This window comes from Bos javanicus, chromosome 5 (assembly GCF_032452875.1).
Source record: "Bos javanicus breed banteng chromosome 5, ARS-OSU_banteng_1.0, whole genome shotgun sequence".
NCBI lineage: Eukaryota > Metazoa > Chordata > Mammalia > Artiodactyla > Bovidae > Bos > Bos javanicus.
The window spans coordinates 110,598,762-110,625,921 of NC_083872.1; the positions used below are offsets into that span (position 1 = coordinate 110,598,762).

Here is a 27,160-nt window from a genome sequence, read left to right on the forward strand (position 1 = left end):
GGCCGCCGGCCCGGCCACGTCACCGCCCGGCCAAGAGCGCGCTGGCGGAGCGGCCGCGCCCGGACGGGAGCGCGGAGCTCGGGGGCGCAGGACCCACAGGCCGGGGCCGGGGCCGGGGCCGGGGACGTGGCAGCCGCCTCGCCCGCCAGAAAAGTTTCCCAGGAGTTGGCTGCGCGCGGGCCGGACCATGAACGTGTTTCGGATCCTCGGCGACCTGAGCCATCTCCTGGCCATGATCCTGCTTCTGGGGAAGATTTGGAGGTCCAAGTGCTGCGCGGGTGAGGGCGCGCGTCCCGGGCGGGAGGTGGGGACCGGGGGCGGAGGAGGGGGCAGCCCCACGCCCCTGCTGCGAGGCTGGAGGGGAAGAGTCTCCTGAATGTCTCTGCAGGGTGGGGACTTCGGCTTGGGGGTGCTTGAAACTGTCTTCGCACAGCTTAGCTTCCAAAGAAAATGTACACTTGTACCGTATCAAAGGAAACGGACCCGTGGAGGTAACGGAGGGTTGCCTCCCTCCCTCCCCCACCACTTGGCATGGCCACTGGTGGTTGGAAGGGGGGGATAGAGAGGAGGTGACACCCCCTTTGCTGCCCAGGAGCAGCACCGCTTGGGGCCCCTTCTGCCCTCTACCCTCACTCATGCCCCAGGTGGGGAATGGGAGGTCGGGGCGAAGGAGGTGAACACACAGGAAGGGGCTCCAGACTCTCAGGGTCTTCTCTTGCCCTCCCCCTCCCCCTCTCCCCTCTCCCCTGCCCCCTGCCAGACATCCCCCCATCCCACCCCCACCCCCCAGCTGGGCGCTTTCCTTGTGATGTGGCAGGAGAGGCATCAGCTAGGCCCACGTGGGCACAGAGTTGCCCATGAGCAGAAGCCCAGAGAGGGTGGAAGGGGGTCCCCCTTTTGCCCAGCAGTCTGGCGGCCCCGCTGGGGGGTCAGAGACGTTTCAGTTTCAGGGCTGGACCGGTGGTGGCCAAACAGACCCAGTGCATTAAGAGGCTGTCTGAGCGGCCTGCAGCCATCTTTGTCCACTGGTGTCCTGGAGGCGCCTGCCCTGTGCTTGGCGCTGGGGTGAGGGCCTACAGAGAAGGGCACGGACTCCTCGTGGGGGCCAGTGAGGTAGGGAGTGGACCCCTGAATGCTTCATGGAGGGAGCAGCTCTGTGCTGCTGTCCTGGAAGACAGGCAGCTTGTCACATAGGATAGGCTTGTGGTGTCACAGATGGCAGGGCATGTCCTGAAAACGGGGAGCAGCCTGTCTTCAGGGTGGTCCTGAGGGGAGACCAGTCCACCGGCGGAGGACATTGGTCGGATGTGAAAGGGCCTTGTCTGCTAAAGGCTAGGGAGTTGGGACTGGGAGTCAAGGAAAGTTTGGAGCAGGGGAGGGGGCTTGTAAGGGGACTCTGGAAGCTGTGGGAGAGGCTGAAAGAGCAGCATCGAAGCAGGAGGGAAGGGGTTGGGGGTAAGAGGTGGGTGCTGTGAGTGTCATTGCAGAGGGAGTGATTCCAGACCTGGAGGCCTTTTGGGTTTGGGGTCTCCAGGGAGATAGGCACTCACAGGTTGGTTCTCAGGTTCCCACTTAGGGGAAGTGGGCCAGGAATGCTGAGAGAGGCTCCAGTGAGGGGCAGAATCTAGCCTGGACCTGTCCCTGCGGGGAAGGGTCTTGGACAGGGTGAGCCACCATGACCAGGAGAGGGCGCTGTTCCCCACCTGCTCTGCCAGGCATCTGGGATAGAAGCCGGCCACCCAGGCAGAGATCCTGGCCTGGTGGGGCTGAATTTAGAGGTGGGAGGCCGTCAGCCAGCAACGGTGGTAGCAACCAACTAAATTATATGGTTTGTCAGAGATGCTGAGTGGCTCAATGGTAAAGAATCTGCCTGCAATGCAGGAGATCTCTGAGTCAGGAAGATCCCCTGGAGAAGGAAATGGCAACCCACTCCAGTATTCTTGCCTGGAGAATCCCGTGGACAGATGAGCCTGGCAGGCTACAGTTCATGGGGTCACAAAGAGTCAGACACGACTGAGCGACTAAACAACAGCAATGGGAAAAGCAAAGGGCAGATGAGCAGGAGGGCCCTTGTGTGTGTGGAGAGGGATCAGCACAGGTCTGGTTGGGAACAGAGGAGGTGAGCGCCTCCCCCAGGAGCAGGCCTGGGTGACACCCCAGCGACCCAGCCCCAAAGGCAGGAGACTGGCACTCCATTCGCACTCTGCCACTGACTCCTTGTGTGACCTGGGGCCTCAGTTGTCTTTATCTGTCAAAGGGTAGGAGGTCTGCACCTGGTCAGTGGGTCCCCCAGGGGACTCTGGCCAGGTCCAGGCTCCTGTTCTCCTCTCCGTCCTGAGGTCTCCGTGTGTGGTTTGCTTTGGTGGAAATTATTCACTGGTTTTTAAAGAGTGTGGAAAACCAATGCACTGAAGACCGCCAGGGTTCCCAAAATGCTAGGGAAAATGTGAGTGAAGCCCAGGGGCCTGGCAGGCTGGGGATGGAAAGAGGGGAGGAGTGGAAAGAAGCTATGTGGGGGGATAGCCTTGTGTCACCCAGTAGAGCCTCCTACTGGACCCTCCTGAATGCGGTTGAGGCCCCCTGCACCGGCCAGACCTAAGTGCGGGCTCTGGGAGGTGGTGTAGACAGTCTCAGCCCGACCTGGCCCGGTTACTGCCTCCTGGACTCCACCCTCTCCCCCAGAGGGCTCCTTCCCCTGCAGCCAGGCCCCCTGCCAACCCCCCAAGAAGACACTTGTATTCCACATTGAATCCTATTTAGGCCTCATGTCAGTCCATTTTACAGATGCCAAGTGTGAGACTCAGGCTTGCCATGCTGGTAGGAAAGCTGGCACATGGACCCAGAGCCCTCCAAAATGCGAGGGGCTTCAGCAGTGTTCATCCTCAGGCATTAAAATTGTCCCCCCACCTTCCCCAGAATGAATGTCTCCCACCAGAGGGATCATTAGAAAAGGTACCAATCAGGTGTACAAAGGAGTCAAACCCTGAATCAGGTAATGTCACTTCTGGGTGTCCAGCTACCCAATCAACCCATCACCTTTAGAGTGAAGTCCAGAGATGAGGGGACAAAGGTGAAAGAGATTCAAGGATGGCTCTTGGTTTTCTGGCTTGAACATGGAGGGAATGGTGGTGGCATTTATGAAGGACGGAAGATAGGAGAAGGAGGGGATTCAGGGGGAGATGGTGGGCTCCGCCAGGCAGAAATATGTAGGTCAGAGAACCAAGGAGAGTCTGGAGCTGGAGGGTCCCTCATGTGTGGGATGGGATAAAGGAATAGAGGGAGAAGAGAGCTCACCCTCTGAGGATTAGGGTTTGAGGAGCAGCCAGGGGAGGTGAGAAGCTGGCAGTGTGGGCAGTGGCAGAAACCTGGAGAAGGGTGTGGTTGGAATAGATGGAGTGCCCCACTGACTCTTGAAGAGCTGGGTGAGTGAGGACAGAGTTGATGTTTGGCTGCAGAAACGTGGGCATCATGGACCATAGGAGTGGGTTGGTGATGGACCCAGACCGCTGTGGGTTTAACGGGGTGAGAGAAACGGGAGGCAGGGCTGCTCGCTTCACCCTGGAACCACCGCCATGACCATGTATCAAAAGTGGCCAAAAGTTGACCAAGGAGCATGATGGCTAAATGCAGCCTCAAATCCTGGATCGGCATATGGAACAGGAAAAGGGCATGAATGGGCAAACGTGAAATCTGAATAAAGTCTGGAGTTTAGTCAACAGTGCTCTGTGCTGTGCTTAGTCACGCAGTCATGTCCGACTCTTTGTGACCCTATGGACTGTAGCCCGCCAGGCTCCTCTGTCCATGGGGATTCTCCATGCAGGAATACTGGAGTGGGTTGCCATGCCCTCCCCCAGGGGATCTTCCCAACCCAGGGATTGAACCCAGGTTTCCCACATTGCAGGCAGATTCTTTACCATCTGAGCCACCAGAGAAGCCCAAGAATACGGGAGTGGGTAGTCTGTCCCTTCTCCAGGGGATCTTTCTGACCCAGGAATCGAAAGGGTCTCCTGCATTGAAGGTGGATTCTTTACCAGCTGAGCTACCCAGCTCACTATTGGGAGCTATCCACTATTGGGATACCCCAATAGTGCTCTACTGATATCAGTTTCTTAGTTTTGGCAAATGTTCAGTTAGAATAGGAAACAGGAGTCCAGAATGGCAGTGGCTACAAGATAAGGAAGGGAAAAGTCCATGAAAATAGAACAAAGGAAGGTCCGAGGATCGGAGTGAGGACCTCAGGTACAACAAACAACACTCCTGGCTAGCCCAATTTACAGAGGGCAGGCCCACGGGGAGAAAAAACATATAAAAAGAGGAGCCAAAGGGCCGGGGGTCTCTCTGTCTCTCCTGCGTGCTGGGGCGCTCTTCTCTTGGCGTCTTTGGGTCTACATGCCCTCACACCTCGAGGATGGTTTTTCCTGCTATTTTCTAAATAAAATAGAGCTGTAACACAGAGCTTTAACACTGATTTGTCTAAGAGCTATAACACGGTCTGTTTGAGACCCGAGAGCTGTGACATGCCGAGGGCTTTAATGTCCGTCACTCCAATCACTCTGTGACGTCATTCTGTGACAAGACAGAACCGAGGAGCATACGCTCGCCTGACATCATGCAAGGTGTTAACATTAGGGGAAGCCGGGTGAAGGGTGTATGGGGCCTCTCTGTACTGTCTACAACTCTTCTGTAAATCTGAAATTATTTTGAAATAAAAAGTTCAAAAAGGAAAGAGACCAAAGCAGATGAGAAAATAGCATGGTAAGTAGGAACCCAGTTTTGTGGGTTTGAGCGTCCATTACATGTTGTATATGTTGTGGGTGTGTTGTGTATGTGTATGTGTGTATGTGTGTGCCAACAAAGATCAGGAAGGTTACACACGCAGGCTTTGTGACTCAGAAGACTGCTGTTTTAAAATTTACATTTCTGTGTATAGTTCCCCAGGTGGCTCACTGGTAAAGAATCTGCCTGCCAACTTGGCTCGGGTTCAGTCCCAGGGTCAGGAATATCCTCTGGAGAAGGCGACTGTAGCCTACGCCAGTATTCTTGCCTGGGAGATCCTATGGACGGAGGAGATGGGCAGGCTACAGCCCATAGAGTCACAAAGAGTCAGACACAACTTAGCGACTGACCGGGTATTACCTGGTTTTTGTTCTACAAAGAGTAAAAATAGTTGTAACTTTTATAACTAGAAAAAAAAACCTTTTTTTACTCAAAATTTGGAAACATGAAATAGAATGCTCCCTGGCCCTGTGCCTTCCTCCACCTGCTGTGGTCTCCCTGATGAGTCAGCCCCTTGTAGAGCCAGTCAGCTGTTCCAAAAAAAATGGAGCTTGGAGGCCCGTCAGTGGAACGATGGAGGTGGAATGAAGAGAAGCCTTGACACCTCTCCTCTCAAGCCCGACTCCAACCACCCCTACACCCTCCCCAGAGCAGGAACTGAGGCAGGCACGTGCGGGGGCCATGTGAACTCGGCGTCCATGTCTCTATTTGGAGACTGGGTGACAGATTACAGTCTGGTGAGAGGATAGATTCAAGTGATCAATGGGAAGGAGTGTTTCCTGACCCTCGGGGGTGCCAGTGCCCTGGACAGGGTGTCACCACTAAGCGGGTACTCTGGAGGCCTTTCCAGCTCAGGCTCTGGGCTTCTGGAGTGTGTGTGAGCCTGGGAGCCTGGATTCTTATTGTCTCTTGTCCCTATCCAACCGCAGGCATCTCTGGGAAGAGCCAGATCCTTTTCGCTCTCGTCTTTACCACCAGGTACCTGGACCTGTTCACCAACTTCATCTCCATCTACAACACAGTAATGAAGGTGAGGGGATGGGCAGCCATGGTGGGGGGCCTGCTGAGCACCCCCAGATGGTGAGACAGTTTATGCTTGGGGACTCAGGCTGGGGAACCAGCCAGACCTAGGTTTGATTCCTGGCTTTGCTGTTAGTAGCTATGGGGCCTGGGCTTGGGCAAGGCTTCTGGCCTCTGTGTACCTTGGTTTCCTCCTCTGCAAAATGAAGATCGTTATACTTGCCTCAGAGGGTTTTGTTGTGAAAATTAAACAAGGTAATGCCTGTAAATATACAATAGTTATCGTATATTAAAAACTCAATAAAAACTATTACAATGGTTAAAAAATAAACAAAAAAGGAAACACGATGCTCTGAGCTTTCAGAGAGCTTATTGGTCCATTTATCTGACAAATATTTATTGAGCACCTACTGTGAGCTAAGAGGGCTTCCCAGGTGGCCCAGTGGTGAAAAATCCTCCTGTTAGTGCAGGAGACACAAGAAACACAGGTTCAATCTCTGATCTCCAGGAAGATCCCCTGGAGTTGGAAATGGCAACCTACTCCAGTAGGTTGCCTGGAGAATCCCATGAACAGAGGAGCCTGGTGGGCTACAATCCATAGGGTAAAAGAGCACACAACTGAGCAACTGAGCATGCATGTGAGCTAGGAACCTGAAGGAGAAATACGAGACACCCGTACTCATGGAACCTACAATATAACTGGGGAGACAGATAATGAAACAAGTAAGAAAAACTGGCTAGGGAGAAGGCTATGCAAATAATTAAAATGGGATGCTGTTTCCCTTTAATTATAAAGACAAAAAGTTTTAAAAGCAGAGTTACATGATAGAGAATGACTAGGAAGCTATTTGGAAAAGACCCTGATGCTGGGAAAGATTGAGGGCAGGAGAAGAAGAGGCTGACAGAGGATGGGATGGTTGGATGGCATCACCGACTCGATGGACATGAGTTCGAGCAAGCTCTGGGAGTTGGTGATGGACAGGGAAGCCTGGCGTGCTGCAGTCCATGGGGTCACAGAGTCGGACACGACTGAGTGACTCCACTGAGGGAGCTATTTAGAGAGTGTGGTCAAGAAGGGCCTCTCCAAAGAGGGGATGTGTAAACTGAGATTTGAATGACACAGGAAACAAAGCTCAGAGGAAGACATTTCCAACCAGAAGGAATAGCTGGTGCAAAGACCCCCCCAAGACAGGAACAAGCTTGATGTATTCAAAGGGCAGACAGAAGGCAGACTCAGTGGGAGAACAGCAGGCGAGGGCTGCCCGCTGGTGGTGGGGATGCCGACAGAGGCCTGGGTGAGGGCAGATGGTGCAGGTGAACCATTTGGATTCCGTTTTGCAGTGGGAAGCTGTTGCTTTGAAGTTTGGTCCTATTTTACAGAAGGAGAAACTGAACATCTTTCAGCCCTGGGTCATAGCTGTGAGGTTGTGTTGGAGTGAGACATTTTCTGAGGCTTTAACCAATCATCCAACACAATTTAGTGGAAAGAGCCCAGATTTCAGAGTCAGTAAATTGAGATGTAACTGGATGCTGGTAGCAGAGATGTGGGTTATTTTAATAAGGTTAGGATTTATTTTTACCTCACTCATAAAACAAAATCTCGAAGTGGGTAGTCTAAGCCTGGGATGGCAGCTCTTTTAACTTTTTCTGCTCTGCCAGCTTTAGTGTGACCAGTACTTGAGTTTGTTACCCATGCAGTTGCTCAGAAGGGCCCTTTGCTTGGTTTAATACTTGGCTTTTGCCATTTTGAAATTCTTATTTTTTAACAAGAAGCCTTGAAAATTATATAGCTAGCCTGAATGTGATATCTATCCTTAAGGTTGCCTCAGGGTCACAAAATAGGTACTAGAGCTCCTACCATCACATCACATTCGGGATAGGAAGGAGGAGGAAGGGGAAAAAGAGCAATAGGGTGCCTGCCAGCTGGGTAAGCCCTTTTCATAGAGCTTTCCAGTGACTTCCATCTACATGTCACTGACCATCCTTATCTGCAAAGGAGGCTGGAATATGTGGTTTTTAGTTGGGCACATTGTCTAATAGGAGTCCTGTTTTTAAGGTAAAAAAGCTACATGGGCGGAATCCTAACTATCTTGCCGGGCTATTGTGAAAATAAGATGGGAATCTATGTAATATACCTAGCTCCCAGAAGATATTTAACTAAAAGTGAGTTCTCTTTCTCCATATCAGAGATGTCCTTTTGGGATTCTGGGCATCTTGTTCCTAGAATTGGTAGAATGGAGGATGCTCTTACTTGTGGTGTGTTGAACTCAGTGTGAACGTCAATCCAAGATCCTGAAATTGCTGTTTACTTAAATCCAACACGGAAGTAAGCAAACGCTGCCTGCTTAGTTAATTTCTCTTCCCAAGGGTTTGACTTGGGCAGTCCTGGCGGGAACTGTAGACCCAGCCCTTGCCATGGTTGAATGAGGTCTAGTCTTCAAAGAGGCCAGTTTCCAAATGTGTGAAATGAAGAAGTGATCTCTTTCATTGATTCGTTCACTCATTCCAACATTTGTTTGGGGCCCTGAGTTAGATTCAGAGGCAGACAGGGCATGGACCGTCTTAGGGAATCTTCTCTCCAAGGGGAGACAGGCTGGTCCATAGACATTTACAGAACATATGATCACAAGCAGCGATGAGTCTTGTTACATGGGGGTATGGTAACACAGAGCACGTGTGCCTCGTTCTGTAAGAAAAAGGCTTTGAGGAAATAACCTGAGTTTTGAAGTGCAAACACTTTTCTAGGCCAGTGTGGTCCTGGACCACCAGCAGCAGTATCACATAGGAACGTGCTAGAAATGCAAAATTCTCAGGCCTACTCAGACCCACTAAGTGAAACCCCCCTGCCCCTGAGGGTAGGGGCAGGGGCAGCCCTCTATATTTTGATGCACATTCAGGTTTGAGAGCCTCTGGCCTAGGTTAGAGGCCAATTATAAAACCATTATATGCTGGAGGACAGCTACTCTAGTTAGGAAAAGAGCACTTTTCTGAAGCATTGATTATCACCTGATTCAAGGAATTTTAGTCTTTGTAGAAGTACGCTCTCAATTCACTGATGCAGACCTAAGAACTTGAGGCTTTAAAAGAGCCCTGGAACGCTACTGCTAAATCACTCGACAAAGACCAGTTCTCTCTTTTATTTTTGCCTAATGCTCCACAGTGAGAGGACACCTGGGCACCTTGGGGTCATCATGGTAGCAACTATCAGTCCCAGTTAGAAGCATGGAGTCACTTAACAGAAAGCTTCAGATTCAATTCAGAAATTGCAAACACACTTCACCTTTTCCAACTGAAGGCAGAATACGCGTGCTCAGGTTTGGTAGGTCCCAACTCAGGCAGCAGTATGTGAACCGTGAACTTCCAGATGTTCAAACTGGATTAAGAAAAGGCAGAGGAACCAGAGATCAAATTGCTAACATCTGTAGGATCATTGAAAAAGCAAGAGAGTTCCAGAAAAACACCTACTTCTGCTTTATTGACTATGCCAAAGTCTTTGACTGTGTGATCACAACAAACTGTGGAAAATTCTTCAAGAGATGGGAATACCAGACCACCTGACCTGTCTCCTGAGAAATCTGTATGCAGGTCAAGAAACAACAGTTAGAACTGGATATGAAACACCAGACTGGTTCCAAATTGGGAAAGGAGTATGTCAAGGCTATATATTGTCACCCTGCTTATTTAACTTATATGCAGAGTACATCATGCAAAATGCTGGGCTGGATGAAGCACAAGCTGGAATCAAGATTGCCGGGAGAACTATCAATAACCTCAGATATGCAGATGACACCACCCTTATGGCAGAACTAAAGAAGAACTAAAGAGCCTCTTGATGAAAGTGAAAAAGGAGAGTGAAAAAGTTGGCTTAAAACTCAGCATTCAGAAAACTAAGATCATGGCATCCAGTCCCATCACTTCATGGCAAATAGATGGGGAAACAATGGAAACAATAAGAGACTTTATCTTTTTGGGCTCCAAAATCACTGCAGATGGTGACTGCAACCATGAAATTAAAAGACGCTTGCTTGCTCCTTGGAAGAAAAGCTATGACCAACCTAGACAGCATATTAAAAAGCAGAGACATTACTTTGCCAACAAAGGTCCATGTAGTCAAAGTTCTGTTTTTTCCAGTAGTCATATATGGATGTGAGAGTTGGACTGTAAAGAAAGCTGAGTGCCCAAGAATTGATGCTTTTGAACTATGGTGTTGAAGAAGACTCTTGAGAGTCCCCAGCAAGGCGATCCAACCAGTCCACCCTAAAGGAAATCAGTCCTGAATATTCATTGGAAGGACTGATGCTGAAGCTGAAACTCCAATACTTTGGCCACCTGATGAAAAGAACTGACTCACTGGAAAAGACCCTGATGCTGGGAAAGATTGGAGGCGGGAGAAGAAGGGGACAACAGAGGATGAGATGGTTAGATGGCATCACTGACTCAATGGACATGAGTTTGAGTAAACTCCGGGAGCTGGTGATGGACAGGGAGGCCTGGCTTGCTGCAGTCCATGGGGTCGCAAAGTTAGACACAACTTAGCGACTGAATTTAGGATAACTTTGAAGCCCCAAAAGTAGGTTGGGAAAATGACTTCATTGATTCCCATGTGTCTGTCTCCCTTTTCAGATGGTTTTTCTCCTCTGCGCCTATGTCACAGTGTACATGATCTATGGGAAATTTCGGAAAACGTTTGACAGTGAGAATGATACATTCCGCCTGGAGTTTCTTCTGGTCCCTGTCATTGGCCTTTCCTTCCTTGAGAACTACAGTTTCACTCCTCTGGAGGTAAGGGAAGGGACCCAGAGTACTCATTTCCAAACGTAAACACATTCCCTAAAACCCTCACCTTGGTAATACCAGAGCTGGCCTTCTACAACTGTGGCCGTTACTTGTTATGAGTTTAGAAATTACCAATAAGCTATCCACAGTGCTCTTCTTAAAAATAGGCATGTCTAAGTAGTCGTGTTCATAAACAAAGCAGGCATCACAGTACCACGTAAGGCTGAAACCCTCTGTTCAACAGGTGATTAATGGATACTAAAGCACAGTCCAGACCATTTTCAACTCAGTAGGTCTGGCCTGACTCAAGAATCTGTGGGGCAATAAGCATCTGAGGAGATTCTGATACTGATGTTCATGGATTGTATTTTGAGAAACCATAGGCTCAATTAAGGCGAGTTTATATGATAGAATTTATATATGATAAATTTACATTTGTACATATATATATGTATATATAACATATATACATTTATATATGATAGAATTCTGCAACAATTAAAAAATTGTTCCATAGCAACATTCATACTGTTCTGGAAAAAGCAGTACACTTGAGTCTTTTTTTACTTTCAAAGAAAGGGGTTGAGTGACACACTGATGAAAACATTTAAAAATGTCAAGAACATGATTCTGGGAGTTCCCTGACCATCTGATGGTTGGGGTTCCAATCTTTCACTGCCTGTGGCCTTGGTTCAATCTCTGGTCCTGCAAGCTGTGTGGAGCGGCTATTAAGTAAACAAAACCTGAAAAAATGGTGAAAGAGTTATCTTTAAACTGGTTTTGCATCACTGTATTCTCACCAATAAACATTGTTTTGGTAACTAAAGGTGGCCCCTTCTTGATCAGCCTCCTCTGGATTCTTCTCTTTGGCTCAGATCCTCTGGACTTTCTCCATCTACCTGGAATCAGTGGCCATTCTGCCCCAGCTCTTCATGATCAGCAAGACTGGAGAGGCCGAGACCATTACTACTCACTATCTGTTCTTTCTTGGCCTATACCGGGCCCTCTACCTGGCTAACTGGATCAGGCGATACCAGACTGAGAATTTCTATGACCAAATTGCAGTGGTGTCTGGGGTAGTACAAACCATCTTCTACTGTGACTTCTTCTACTTGTATGTGACCAAAGGTAGGTGCTGGGAAAACAGTGTCACTGGCACCAGCTCAGGATTAACAATCCACTCAGTGTTCGAGGGGATATGGAAGTGAACACAGGAAAAGTCTGTGTGCTTCATGGTGCTTACATTCTAACGCAAAAGACAAATGTTTTCAGGAAACTAAGCGCTATGAAAAAGTATAGACCAATAATCCTATTTTTATATACAGTGTGCAGGGAAGACAGCTGTGAGACGACATTTGACACTTGGGTTAGGGCAATAAAGGACAAACAATTATCCATTTCTAAGTTTGTAAGCCCCAAGGCAGAAACCAGCCTGGCATGATACAAGACTAAAAGGCTAGTATGGTGAGAGATATCAATCCAGAGTAGGGTCTCTGTTAAGTCAGGGTAGGACATTCACAATGCATTCTAATCACAAATAGCAGCAACTGGGTCATATGAAAACCAGTTGCTGTGTAGGATAAAAGGCAGCCAAAGCAGGGAGATATGGGGCAGTTACAATTGCCCAGGAGGTGGTCATCAGTGGAGATGGGGACATTTCTCAAGAGTGTAGCTGATGAAAACCGTTGATGTGCTGTGAGATGTGAAACAGAATTAAGGACAAGTGCTAGATTCATGGCCTACCAAAAGAGGGGGTGGTGGTATGTGTCCAAGGGGGAGTCAGTCTATCTGTAGTTAACCTGCAGTGGCATCTTCCCTGCAGGTTAGGGAAGGGCATTAGATACAAGATCATACAAAGTTGTAAAGGAGTCCTTTCATGAAAAATTCTAATTTCAGCTTAATTTTCTTTTAGTCCTTAAAGGAAAGAAGTTAAGTCTTCCAATGCCAATTTGAAGGCCATCAGAGATGTTCTACACCCTAACAAGGACACAAAGCAAACCATCTGATGTGCTCTCCTGGGCCATTTAGACACAACTGACGTCAGAGAAATACTTCATGTGGAATTTAGCAAAGCACTGATCCTTCTATTTCCTCATCACTATCTCCCTTAAATTATAGAGGTAATTAAAATGGGCCAATCATGCAAGTATGGTACATCCTCACAATGTCAACTGAACCATCAAGCAAACCTTAGAATGGATGGAGTCAACTACTGTTCCCTGGAGTGAGACTCATGCTAACGAACAGCCAATCCCCATATGGAAATACACCCTACTGTGTATGAGTCAAAAGCCCCAAATGAGTATACTGTTGTGGTGAACTTTTACTTTCCAGGTAGGAGACCATCATGCTTAGGGAGTCAAGATACAAAGGTGTCACCACCAGGTGGGAAATGTTGTGAGCAAACACCCCAGGCTTTTTACCTACTAGGTATCGTCTTGATGGTTTGTGACTCAAGTTTTTTTCACATTAAGACCAATTAATCCCACCTCCCTTTCACAGTTTTAGGTGCTAAGGTGTCAAGTCAATCGAACATGGTCTTGAAGCAAATAAAAATAAGAGACTATCATTAGGTTACACCTTTTTTTAAGCAATAAAAATCTCACACCTTATCGTCAACAGTGTTTTATTTATACCTACAAAAGAAACAAGATGGTATCAAAAGGACAATTTACAAACTAAGAATAGTAACATAAGCTCTTAGCATCCTGTGCCTGAACATCACACATCTACAAATCTTTCAAGTCTTAACGCAACAGGAATGTGTTCAGAGACCAGCAAGGACATAAATAGAGAGCACTGATCCCAAGCAAAAGCCACCAACCTTTTAGATGAGAGAAGTCCACACAATGAATTGTTAGGGAGCAATGGGGAGAAGCAGCCCCACAGCTTAATGCAGAACTAACTCCTTCCCCTAGGTGAGTTTGTCATGACTGCAATTATTAGCATCAAACGAGAATTCTTCTGCTCATGTTCTGAAGCAAAGGCAGAACCTGAATCATGAGTGGCAGACACAAAGGCAGAAGACTTCACTCTGGAGCTATATAGGAAAAGCTCAGTAATACTAAGATCTTAGCTGTGCTCAGGCCACAACAGCTTTTGAGTTTCAGGATATGCTGTTATTTTGTCTTTATCATAACAATCCCTGGTGGAAAAAGGGAAGCAAGCAGACCAAATACTTACTGCCTGTTTGCCCCAAGACCTTTCTCACAAAGGGATGCTTTCAGACTTATGAGAGAGGACACCCCCGTGGTGGCACCTTTGTGTTTAAATCAGATTTTGGTGTATTAAAAAAACGTCTACAGTGGACTCGTCAGTGCTGAGACATACTTCTCTCGCAGGGAGACACTTTGGTGTGAAGCACAGAGAAGAGCTGCCGTTGCTTCTCCTGTGCCTACCACCCTCCCTCAGCCTCAACTTCCATGAGGAGGAGAAAGAGAAGTTAGGAAAGAGGAAAGTAGGGGAAAAAAAGATGTCAAGTTCTCACATGCATGTATTTCAGCTTACGCTGACAACCTACCTGTATGTTGCACATTCAACCACACTTTCCAGTACCCCTCAGAAACAATCCCTTCTCTCTCCCTGAAGAGTTTTAAGAGGAAAACAAAGACCTCAAACATTTAGATATTTTGATCTTACAAACCAGTAAGCACTCTCAGGCCTAAGCCAAAGAATGCAATGAAGCCTTCCCCTTTTAACTACACCATCAACAATACTGATAACACCAATAAAAAATTAACACTCCCACACTGGATATGAAGAGATTTCTGAAGCTGTCTGATCTCCTTGTCCTCTTTACAGTGAACACAAGAGCAGAAATTTCTTTCCAGGCCCATCTGCTATAGGAAGTCTCAGTAAAACAGTTGGTATTACTACAAAAGGGACAATCTCACCTACCTTTCAGGTGGAGGAAAAGTAAAAGGACTTGGGCTTTAGTCCTCTAACTTTTCTTAAGCACTACCTACCTGTAAAAAGCTGAGTGCGAAAGGATGCTGAGGAAAATTTGCATCCAAAAGCTGTTACAAAGCACTGAAGAGAACACAGTATGAAGACAATAAGAGTTCTTTCTCAATAAACCCTTTAGACCCTTCAAGATAACTTGGCCAAAAGGGATGAGTAGCCAATAAAGAGTTGCTGTTACTCTAGCTCTACAAATACTGGGTTTAAAAAGAAAATTTGCCCACTGACTACATTGTTTATAATTAAACGTAGTTCTTACACTGCAGGTGAATGCATATTTAACCGGTTAATAAATTTCCAATGAGCATTTATGTTCATTCTGCTCACAGCAGCTGTCTGGTTAGGAAGATGTATTTCAGATGGTCCCTGGTCATGGGGGAAAAAAAACAGGCAGCTTCCACCCAGATGCTGAGACACTACATTTAACCACTGCAATAAACATTTGGGTTTTTAAAGATACACTTAAAAAAACTCTTTATCTCAGCAATTTAATTTCTAACCTGACAATTAGAAAGTTGTTTCAGTACTTGGGAAGGGAGAAAGCAGAATGTAAAGGAGACAAAGCCAATTAGGATTTTTCTTTAAACTATCAAATGCACTTAAAGAAGCAATCAGCCAAAATGACAATGGCAAAGCACTGTCTTAACAACTCATCAGGCCTAAGGAACCTTGTTCCAGCTTGAAAAAGACCAAAGGAAAAAAAAAATATACAGAAAATGTGTAGGGAACTCCCTCTTGGTTTTCTATCCCAGTACGAGAGCAATTTAAAGCACAGGCGCCATCTTCTGCAGAGTTCAACCCTCCACCCCCCACCCCAAACTCAGGACAAAAAAAAAAAAAAAACAGGCTCCCACAAAAGGGCCTAATACCTTACTTTTTCTTTTAAGATGAAAAATAGTTCAAATATCCTCAACATGCAAGAAGTTGGGGGGAAAACCTCTTCCAGTCGGCTATACATACATATATATACTTTTACAAAATCTGTTATTACAGACTGGATCATTTTGGCAGGCAGAAGAAACCTGGCAGTGAATCCTAACTAATTTGCATGAAAGACAAATCACAATGGTTGGGGAAAAATTATAAAAGAGAAAGAAAAAGGGAAGAGAAAAACAGGAAAAGATAGCGTTCCTTTAAATGTAGTTAAGTCTGCACAAGTCACTACCACTTGAGTGGCTTCATTTACGTGAAGGAGGGGGAGGAGGAGGAGGAGGGGGGTATTGGTAGGCAGTCTGCCCCATGTAACCTATCATATTAGTAGCTCCTGGAGGTTGTGCAAACTGCTGTGACATCAGTGGCTGTGGCTGCTGCCCAGACCGGCCTATCCCACTAAACTGCTGGCTAGAGCTCTGTGAACTTCTCCCAGTTGAGGTGGTGCTACTGGCCCCGTAAGTGCCAGCGCCATATTCTTGGGCTGTGTAACCACTGGTGCCATAAGCAGCTGCCCCATAGGTGCCTTGACCATAGGTGTATTGGCCTGCTTGTGCTCCAAAGGCAGAATTTGGACTTCCATAGCCACTGCCGTTAGCATAACCGGCTCTATCGGTTTCACCACGATCCCGATAGCTTGCAGAGTCTCTCCGGCCACCATCTTTGACCCCTCGAAGCCTCCGGTCACACTCATCCTGATACATCAAATTGGGATTGTTGGCTGAAGAAGTGGTCCGGTATCGAGAACGGCCGCCTAATGAAGACACAAGAATTTTGAATGCCAGATATATGATCCAAACATAACCACATGTAAAAATGTTACTAGACACGAAAGTATTCAATATTCTTTCTTGATCTTTAGCTAAGTCAGCTTCCAAGTAACTACTTTAAAAATATAATTTGATTCTTTAAGAAGACACCTTCAAAGAATGGTAAACATTAAAGGATATTTAACTTTTCATCTTTTGCCTTTTTTTTGAGGATTACCAAGAAACACACACTTAAAAATGCAGGGAAAATGGTAAGGATGATTTAAAAACAAAAAACCCCCAAGCAGCTAGGTTCATATGACTAAAAAGGAATCCTCTATTAGTGCACACTGGTTCTCAAATGTTACTTTCCAGACCTTAATTGCATCACAGTAATCTCTCAAGCTTTAGGGTTTTGAAAAGTTCAGGTTCCTAGTTCAATTCCAAGCCCACTTAAAAAAAAAGTCTGTACTTTTAAAAACTTCTAAGGGAATCTTGATGTAGAGCTTCAACATATAGTAAGCTGAGGGAAAGGGCATGAAACACAGGTCCTAGCTAGTATATTTCACAACTGTTCAATTCAGATCCAGTAACTATGCCTATATAACTTTACTCATTTCTCCATATGGAAAACTCAAAACGTACTACCTAAGGCTATGACAGTCACTCAGACCTCTTACTGTCTTACTCAAGAGATTATGAACAATTATTAAGCAACGTAACATTAACCTCCACTGCATTAACAACAAGGCACAATGAACACAAAAAAGATACCTTGGCAGTACCTGGAAAACTCCAGGACTTACCCTTACCCCCTCCTCCGCCGCCTCCTCTGTGGTCCACCAGCTGCATCAATTTTGGATTGATAGCCTGATTAGCCTCTTCTAGCACTTTGATCAACTCTCGGGCCTGCTTTAGGTTCCCTGGGGTAAAGAAGGTGTAGGCAGTGCCCTTGTTGGTGCTACGGGCTGTTCGGCCAATACGGTGCACATAATCCTCTGAGCTGTTTGGATAGTCATAGTTGATCACAAACTTGACATCTTCCACATCTTCAAAGCCAACGATGAGTCAGTGTGTAGGTTGATGTGGCAGGGAAAGAGAAGGTAAAGGACATGCCAACAACAGGTGGGAAGCACGAATGCAGATGACAGCAAGAGGAGAGAAGACTAAGTTAGTGACCACTCTGAACAGGAACAAAAAAGACTCATCCCAACAGAGTAAAAGAGGATTAATGATGCTTGGACATGCAGAGAAAGCATCAGCTGTAAAATCCTAAGGGAATCCCATTCAACTATTCAAACTCCTGCCTCTTTCATATTTTAACCAGCATTACTGACAGGAGTTGTACCAAATTCCAGTTCCATCTTTTTCAAAACTGGAATGTTTAAGGTGATACCACCATTAAGCTACAAGGCCAAATCACTTCTACTCTGTTGGGAGAGCCTGGCAAAATCTACCAGTAATATAACAAACTTACCTTTAAACCAGTCACAGAGCAAAATGAAAACAAAAAACAAAAAAACAAAAACTTCATATACTTTATTACTACATTTACATGGAGACTTAAGATTTTTAGATTAAGAAATTTTTGCTTATATTAAAAAAAGACAAAACTGATCAGAGCCAAAGTTAAATACACTTATTTTCCTTTGCAGAAACATCCAAATTATCTTTCTTCTTTCAATTACCACAAGAGCACATTACACTAAAATTTCACTGTACTACCAAGCCCAGCTCTTGCCAAATGAGTTTTTTTTCTCAACTCAAGGTTACTTCAACTCAGTCCTTACTTCAATTATCAAAGATTATCTACATAACCTGGAAAATTAAATAGCCAAAGAGTGTGGGAAAACATCATGAAACCTTGAGACACAAGTTTAATGTTCTGTCCACTGCTGGGAATTGAATTGAACAACCTCCTAAAGTTTTAAGTATGTAAATGTTAGTGTAATGCTTCCAACTAAATGTATATTTTTACCTACTTAAAACAAACAAATTTAAGAATATAACAAAGAATCCTAATGTTTTGTGGAAAAAAATCTGCATTTTACAAAGAATATTCAGAAAATATCCTAGATAAAACACAGATTTTTGTGATATAAATAATTAAAAAACATTCTCTGTTTGTTACCAGACCGATGCACACTCCCTCCTCCTTTGGGAAACCGCTGCAGCCGATCCCGTCTCTTTGCCTTTTATTTTTGGCGGCCTCCTTTCGAAAACTCCGCCTTCTGACACGGGACCACTGGAGCGCGGGGAGCATGCATCAAGGGTCCGTGGCAGTGAGAAGTCCCCACACACGCTCGCTCTGTGAACTGGCTTAGATGCTTCTCTGTAGCCCCATTTGGTTGCCAAGCGCCGGAGAACCTGGGTTCGGGTAAAAATTTCAGGTCCTCCAACGCCTCCCCCAAGGATAATTGGGGTGATTGTAGAAAAAAATAATTAATAAAAAAATGTAAGTTACATCCAAAGGGTCAGACTGCATCTATTGCCCAGACTGGATTAATTTCAGGGGAAAGGGGAGATGATTAAAAAAAAAAAAAAAAAAAAATTCAGCTGCTGTTAAAAGGCCTGTGAAGAAAGGGGCATTAGGTCTGTTTCTTATTACAATAAAGGCTCCTCAGTCTTTACTGACCCCTAAAGTCCTGAAATCACACCAGAAAGACGAGAAGGCAGTTATCACAGGGGGCAGCGTGAGTCTCCGGCTAGGGATGATGATGTAACAAAAGGGAAACAAAAATTTACAGGGCCAGGATGGATGTGAGATGGGGGAAGTGGGGAATTATGCTCCACGATCGCATCTTCAGAGCTAGAATGCTCCTTAGTCAGTCTCATTGTGTATGACCACAGGCAGCAGAGCAGGCTGAATTACTGCACTGACGCAGATTTGTGCTTTCCTACTAGAAAGCACTGGGGACTGGAGTCAACAGCTCAGGTACTAACACTTGGGAGTATTTGTGGAGAGGTTCAATGGGGGGCAGATATGGTGCAAGTTCTTCACACTAGAAAGGTGTCTTGTACGTGCACACATATAGCAGGCTAAGGGCATGTAAGAGCAAGTGCAGAATTTGGTTTTCTCCAGTCTAGCCTGCCCTGATGTTATTTGTGCACTGTCACAATATTACCTTGGTGGCTTTAAAGATGCTGTTGCAGAGTAAGAAATCAAAAAGTTAATGTTTTAGCCAGCTGCCTAGGGTAAGAACTTTTTGGGTGACAAGACCTATGACATGGCCTGAATCTCCAATCACTAATTGGGAGGGACTGAGACTAGCCAATAGGCTCATCTAGAGCTGCTTCCGGCCAATGTAGATTTGCCTCGGCCATGTACTGAGTGATCTGCAGCTGCTATCAAAGCTTCTGTTAAAAAACAAAACAAAATAAATTCAACACTTTTAGCTTAACAGTGTGCAGTTTAAACAAAAAAAAAAAAGGAAAAATTAAAAATATCCCATTGGAAGGGGAATAAATAGGATGACTATTATAAAGATGACTAGGATGACTATTATTTCCTGAGGACGACTATTATAAAGTTATGGGAATCAGAGAACTTACCTGAAGGGAATATTTAAGAGGCCATCGCTCGACAGGAAGTGAAAAAAGGCCTGGTGACTCAGCTGAAAATTGCACCCCTGTCTATGAGGTAGAAGCCTTCACTTTCCAGGATCTTGTAGGACCTTGGTCAGCATTCTGCCATTTTGGTGGGTTTCCCCTTTCGATTTTTACAAGGCAGCAAACAAAGGGGCCCAAAACAAGCACTGATGTTGAGTAACAAGAAACAGACTCAGATACGTTCCCTCTCCCCTCTCTTGGATGAGTGGGGGTGGGATGAAGAGTCTAAGTTATTCTAATGGCAGCCAATTGATTTGGTTTAGAAATGCAGGGGGACATGGAACAAATATTTTAAATTGTCTAGGCAAGATGCACAAAGAAGCTACCAGCACATAGCAAGCCTGTTTAAAAACCACCATCACTGAAAGCTTTTATGTAAACTGCTTTCAGGCTTCAGCCTCTTCTCCCAACAGGCCCAAGTTCTAACCGCACAGATCCAGACATGACCTCAGAGGGTAGAGACAATTTTTCAGTCATGGCTGCAAGTCACCACCTCTGAAGGAGGGAATACGTTGAGTGCAATGTATAAAAAGCCTTCATTACTTTTGTAATCTAGTTCAAATACTTGCTTTATGTTGAGTATCATAGGGAATATGGTTGCTTCTCGCCTTACTCAGCAAGAAATATGTCAATAATTTAAAAATATCTTTGTAATAGAAATACTCTTATTTTTTAAAATTAAGTTTTGAATTACACCTATTTTTCTCAGAAAGGGCTAAAGTACCACAAAATATCTCTGCATAAAACCATAATGGGTTTAAACTCCAGAACATCAGCTTCAGATTAAGATCTTAAATTGGAAGACAGCAAGCACATCAATGATATAAGTATGGGTGGGAAGAGGGGATAACTGAGTGCTCATGTTAATTTTACTTCAGTAAATTAAATTGGGCAAAGCAGATTTAATTGCTGAAAGGTATCATATTTATAGACTTACTAAATCCCAAGAATATATTAGCATTCATGGAATTGTACCTCCACAGATATATTCGTAGAGGGGAAAAAAGCAACTGAAGAAACTAGCTTCTAGTAGCTAGGTTCAATCAGGCTCATTCTATTCACCCAGAAAATAGAATAAAACCAGGAAGAAGTTGAGCTGTTCAACTGAATGTCTCCTCTCCCTCCAACTGTTTAAATAGTCATGCCTAGGCCTTGCTGCAGACCAAAGCCTGTTTGTTAGGAGCAGGAAGAGACTGTGAAAATAAAAAGAAAATAAAAAACAAACAAAAAAACCCACCAAGGTTTAAAAAAAAAAATGTGGGGGGTGGGGGGAAATCACGTACTTTGTATGTAATTCTTCTCTTTTAAATATTTATCTAAACACATGTATATGCAACTCTAATGTGAAATGACAAGCAAATCTTTAAACCAAAAGATATATATACCATTGACAGAGACACCTATCTATACAAACCTAGCCCACGGGAGGCTACATCTGTGGCAATGAGAATGGGAGCCTTTCCAGAACGGAACTCTGCAAAACAAGGATGATATTATGAAAACCAAGTTATAAAATCAGAGATATGTGATATATCTTAAAGTGACCAAATAAACATTCCCAGCTCTCTGGCCTTTTCTACTATGTTAAAATTTCAAGTAATGGTGTCAGAACATACCAAGCTTTTTTAAAGTTAATAGTAATTCTTTTGAAAATATTTATTATATTCACCATTAGCCGAGAAGCAATAGATGAAAAAGTTACGTAACAATGAAATAACATTAAAATGGTGGGGCAGTTTGCAACAAAATTAACATGAATTGGAATTTTTCTTCTCTTAAATTGTGACAGCAAAGTAATCTCCCAAATAAAACCAGAAGTCAGGGTAGGGGAAGGGATAGAGAAAGGGAGAGGAAGTTTAAAAGACATGAAATCAAAGGGGAAACCATAGCTTTGGCCTGTGAAATAATAGAATATATATATAGAAATAAAATATACAGTTCATGTATATATATATTCATACATACATGTAGGTGTATCTATAGGTCTCTACCCTCAGTTCCTGGCACTGAGCTCCTAAAACCCTCATGAAACAGAGATGCTAAGAGAATCTTTTATTCTAATACTTAAAAGCCTTTGACCCTGATACCTGAACAAAGAGTTCCTAAATCCCTCAATTTCCTGGGTGATAAGAGATCTCTTCTAACAAAATGACACTTAATGGGCTCCAGAATAGCTCCTGGACAGAAGCTGGTCACCAGAAAGACCAAGCCGTGATTGGAGAAGTTTGGAACTTTGAGCCCCACTCTCAATCCTCAGAGGACATGAGAGGAGGTGGAGACTGAGTTAACACGATGAAGCCTCCATTAAAATTTCCAGGAGCTTCCAGGCCACTGTATGTATCTATAAAGGCAAGAACTTATTAGATAGAGTGGTTTAAGTGGTGAAAAAGTAGTATTAAGACCCAGCATTACTGACATTAAAAGTACAGTGGAGATGACAAAAATGCTCCCAATATTCAAAAAACCAGGGCAGAGCTAGGCAAACTCTGGTCTAAGGATCAAATGTGGCACAAAGCCCATTTCTGCAATAAAGTTTTGCTGGAACACAGCCAGGCTCTCTTTACATAATGTCTATGGCTATATTTGTGCTGCAATAGCAGCTAACAGTTGTGACACAAACCACTATAAAATCTGCAAAGCCAAAAATATTTACTACCTGGCTCTTTGCAGAATGTTTGTCAATCCCTGAAATACACTGTAAGGACAATGCTTAGTTTTGAACTCACCATTAAGTACCCAATCTCTTTCTGGTTGACTCTTGTCTCCATGTATACACATAGCTGGCCAACTGTCAGAAGAAAAAAGCCAAGTACATATTAGGAATTATTGAAATACTATACAACATTAACAGTACCAATTTACAAATTCCTACTGAATTATAAAATCCGAGGCAAATTAATTACATCAGTGCTGCACTTACCCATCTCTGCGCATCCTTCGAGTAAGGTCATCACAGCGTCTCTTCGTCTCTACAAATATTATGGTTTTATTTTCCTTTTCAGCCATTATTTCCTCCATAAGTTGGATTAACCTGAAAACAACACGAAACAATGAAGTCATCTAGAGAAGACCTCCTTATACATTACGCAGAAGCTATGTTTCCAGATTCAACCCTTCAAAGTTTTAGTATCTTCTTTTCAAATTACTTTCAATATAGCTGGGAATTATCAGAGCTGGTCAAATTTAAGAATCCAGAATTCCTGCCTTTAACCTCAATGCTCTGAAAACATACATAATGGATTGTTGGAAAACAATGCTTTTAATGTGTTCAAGGCTAGGCAATACTGGCTTCTATGAATAACACTTTAATTTTAGAAGATTATTAGAGGAAAAGTTTTATCAGCATTATCAAAACAGTGAAATCTCTCATACTTGTGGTCTTTTTCACTTTCCATGCAGACATCCACAATCTGGAGGATGTTGTGGTTGGCACTCAACTCCAGATTGCCTACGTTGATCTGGGTGTAATCACGAAGGAAATCCTCTGCCAGCTGTCTTACTTCTTTCGGCCAGGTGGCACTCCACATTAATGTCTGCCTATCAGGCTATCAGGAAAAGAAAGAGTTTCTTTTAGATTAAGGAACCACTATAGGCAAAGGATATTAAAAAAACGTAAGCTTTACACACCCTGATTTGGTCAACAATTTTACGAATCTGGGGCTCAAAGCCCATATCAAGCATTCTGTCAGCTTCATCCAGTACAAGGTAAGTACATCGGCGAAGGTTTGTCTTTCCTGACTCCAGGAAATCTATCAGGCGTCCAGGAGTAGCTATACAGATCTCAACACCTGTAAAACAAAACCAAAGATCTATTCAACTAAGAATTCTTTAAATGCTGTTCAAACTTCAGCAAGTACCTAGAAAAAAACATGATGTAACAAGAATTTATGTATAAAAACCCCATTAAATCTCTAGCCACACTGGACTTTCCTAAAATAGCATTTTAACCGTATTTGAGAATTTCTAAGCTACTAAAATACTGATCCCCCCCACCCCGCCAGAATCCACTATTTTCCTCTTCAATTTCATTTACAAAACCTGGTAAAATAAAACTAAAAATTCTTAAATGCTCTTTTTTCCCTACCTCTCTCCAAATCTCGAATCTGGGGACCCTTAGGGGCACCTCCATAGATGCAAGTGCTCTTCAATCTGGAACATTTGCCATAGTCATCAGCCACTTGCTGTACTTGCTGGGCAAGCTCTCTGGTAGGAGCCAGAACTAGACACTTAAAGCAAACAAATCATTTGAGACATCACTCCAAGTTTAAGGGCAACAAAAAAAAGTGCAAAAAGGTTATTTCTCTATTGTCTAATCTGGGGTAGGGGCCTGGGAAGGCAGCAGGTGTTAAGATATTGCACTGTAATGTGGCTAAAAATCATACCCCTAACATCTTACAGAAAAACCTCAATGAATCTTTTGGTCAATCCAATTTGAGAACTAATATTTGCCATGTAGTATGATGGTTGACTTTTGACACGATTCATTAATGTGTGCTACGTAAGTAGATTTATAGACTGTATTACCTAGTTTTAACTAAACAACTCACAAAATGAGTAAGTAGCTACAATATTCCTGTAACAAAACCAGTCCCAAAAACAAGTCCCAAACTTTACTTAAATACCAGAACAAGAAAAGAGCAGAGCTGACATTTTCCTGACATCTAGTTTAAGCTCTTGGCCAGGCAAATCTGGCAAAAACAAGGTTGATTTATACACAATGTGACAAGAAGTTGTCAAATAAAATTAAGACACTTTGAAACAGGAATCATATATGCTGGTAACAATAACTCTCACTTGGTATATCAATCCATTAGACATTAGTTAATGATAATATTGCTAACTCCATTAGCCATATGAAATACATTACATATTATGTAATGAAAAGTTAATGTACTACTTCTTGTTGTGAATCATTAAGACATACTGTATAATGTACATACTTATAAACATATAGTGAGTGCAAGCTCTATTAAAAAATGTTAAGAAAGTGCATTCAAAATGTTTGAAGACCACTACTGAAAGCTTACAGTAAATAGTATTAACTGAAAATGATCAAACCAGAAAATGGTGCTGCTCAAAAACATTTACAAAAGCATTACTTAAACACAAAAAATACACATCCCAAACCTGATTTATATCCACAGAGCAAGAATCTCATTTTACACCTTTGTATCCCTCATAGTATCAATAGGCAATTAAGCAGTGCATCTGCATTTAATGCACAGAAAATGCCTACATATGAAGGTAACAGGCACAGTAGTTAAAAGTAAGACTGATTCAAATTCAAGCTCAGCAATTTAATTACTGTCTGACCCGGGCCAGTCACTTAATTGCTTTGTGCCTAAGATTTACCAGTAAGACAATATTTCCTCCAGATATGGAAGGTGGGGTTGAGAATGAAATCTGAGAACACATGTAAAGTACAGTGCCTGAAACATAATAATAAACTAGTTATTTTTTGAAGTATAAACAAACTGAAACACACTTACAATTGGGCCATCTCCTCTTTCCAAGTAAGGCTGGTGGTTAATATGAACAATTGCAGGTAGCAAATACTGGAGGAGAAAAGAAGGACAGTCTTACGCCAAAACTAAGCCATTATAGTAACTGTTCTAAGTTATCACAGTAATTGATAATGTCTAAGTAAAACCAGGAAAGGGAAAACAGAATTCACATCTCTTACACATATATACAATGCAAATGTGAACATAAAATGCTTCCACATATTTCAGATAGCTAAAAAAGCTGAAATATTACTTCCACTATCTGAATTAGAATTTTAAGCATTGAGAATATATGTAATATTTACAACAGTAAAATAAGTTACCACAATATGAAAAGTCTTCCCTTGCGGGTTACATACCGCCAACGTCTTCCCAGAGCCAGTCTGAGCAATGCCCACCATATCCCGGCCACTAAGAGCCAAGGGAAATCCCTGGCACTGAATTGGAGTTGGTTCTGTAAAGTGCTGATCCATCAACACATCCATTACGTATTCTGTACAAGAACAGATATTATTGCTTTTAGGTAAAACTAAGAAGTGAACCTACAGCCAAAAGAAATTATAAAAACTTGTTAAGCTCACCAAAGGCAAGAATTATCCAGCTTTACATCTCTCCAAGAGAAACAGTAGTTTTGTGTTCAGTTACTGAAATTCAGTTATTTGACCTGCTGACTACTTCTCAAGAAGGCTACTGCCATAGCCATCTACCCTTATTCTCAAAAACTTGAAAACCATTGGTCTAAAGTATCTAAGGTACCTAGTAGCCATTAGATAGTTTATCTAATCCAAATTTCATCCAGGTAGAAAGCAATTTTATTTTGCTATTTTTCTAAAACGTAGAGGGCAAAACCCCAAGGAAAGATGAAAACCAAATTAAAAAAAAAACCTTGCAAAAGACCCAAAAAAAGTTCTAAATTGAGAACACATGAGCATTAAAAAGACAACCCCGCCCCCTTAAAAAAAAAAACTTGAACTTTTGTGAAAGGTTTCTATTTGTCTTTTCAACAAAATCCTGAGCTGGGTCAAAACCTTTAAATAACTTATGACCACAGTGACCATTCAAGCTAAATTAACAATTAATATCCCAGAATGAAAAGCACTTACGTGGGAAGTTAGCATGATGGAAGGCAAACACAGGTTTAGGACAAACATCTCCCCCTCTCACTGTAATCTCTTTCTTTCGGCGTAATTCATCAACCTCATACTATTTAAGAAACAAAGTAAGACAAATCAGTAACCAATTTATTCTAAACGTGCAAAACTTTATGTTCTAATATAGCATAACAATTATCAAATTCACAATTACAATGGAAAATATGTTTAACATTTCTTACAGCGCTTTTCACATATGTTCAACTTTCTAAGTCAACAAAGCAGGCAGTAAGTTTCATTTTCCACACAAGAACAGTTAACTCAGAAAGATGAAATATAACCAACAACATATGAGAATCAAGTGCTTTCTGAGTATCAGCTTTCCTAAGAACCAAAGGAAAAGCCCCACCACACCAGAATAAAAAATACAAGAGTAAACTTTGTATATAAATATATGAGTAAAGTTTGGCCATATATGAGTAAACTTTGGGTAATTTATCTACTTGGTTCATTATTGTATGTGAAGAAAAGGTAAATAAATACCGCCCCTCAAACTTACTGGAGTCAGTCTTGCCACTTCTGGATGTTCAACATAAAAATTCTTCTCAAACTTGGGGAGCTCACTCAAATCCCACTTCTTTTTACGTAGACGCTCCCCAGGATTACCAAATTTCTTTGGGGGAAGGCCACCACCACCTCTTGCTCCAAATCTAGAAACATCAAAAATTTCAGTTTATTAGTATTT

General features: G+C 43.5%; 2 protein-coding genes across 3 annotated transcripts in view; one reads left to right on the forward strand and one right to left on the reverse strand.

The window, feature by feature from the left end:
• On the forward strand, positions 1-13,184 carry KDELR3 (KDEL endoplasmic reticulum protein retention receptor 3). Its single transcript, XM_061418532.1, has 5 exons — positions 1-278; positions 5,706-5,806; positions 10,420-10,578; positions 11,448-11,700; positions 12,485-13,184. Exons 1-5 carry the CDS (start codon positions 188-190, stop codon positions 12,523-12,525), a joined length of 645 nt encoding a protein of 214 aa, XP_061274516.1. The 5' UTR covers positions 1-187; the 3' UTR covers positions 12,526-13,184.
• Positions 13,182-27,160, reverse strand: part of DDX17 (DEAD-box helicase 17) — an 18,318-nt gene continuing 4,339 nt past the window's right edge. The window contains exons 2-13 of one of the 2 annotated variants that reach the window (XM_061418530.1): positions 26,975-27,125; positions 26,428-26,527; positions 25,684-25,817; positions 25,310-25,375; positions 23,905-24,046; positions 23,448-23,608; positions 23,193-23,365; positions 22,741-22,851; positions 22,547-22,608; positions 21,235-21,294; positions 17,024-17,260; positions 13,182-16,216 (exon numbers count right to left, since the gene is read on the reverse strand). In XM_061418530.1, coding sequence (XP_061274514.1) covers positions 15,711-16,216; positions 17,024-17,260; positions 21,235-21,294; positions 22,547-22,608; positions 22,741-22,851; positions 23,193-23,365; positions 23,448-23,608; positions 23,905-24,046; positions 25,310-25,375; positions 25,684-25,817; positions 26,428-26,527; positions 26,975-27,125 — 1,903 coding nt within the window. In that variant the 3' untranslated portion in view covers positions 13,182-15,710. Of the gene's footprint in view, positions 16,217-17,017; positions 17,261-21,234; positions 21,295-22,546; positions 22,609-22,740; positions 22,852-23,192; positions 23,366-23,447; positions 23,609-23,904; positions 24,047-25,309; positions 25,376-25,683; positions 25,818-26,427; positions 26,528-26,974; positions 27,126-27,160 lie in introns of both variants that reach the window. The other variant, XM_061418529.1, reaches the window with a different exon arrangement.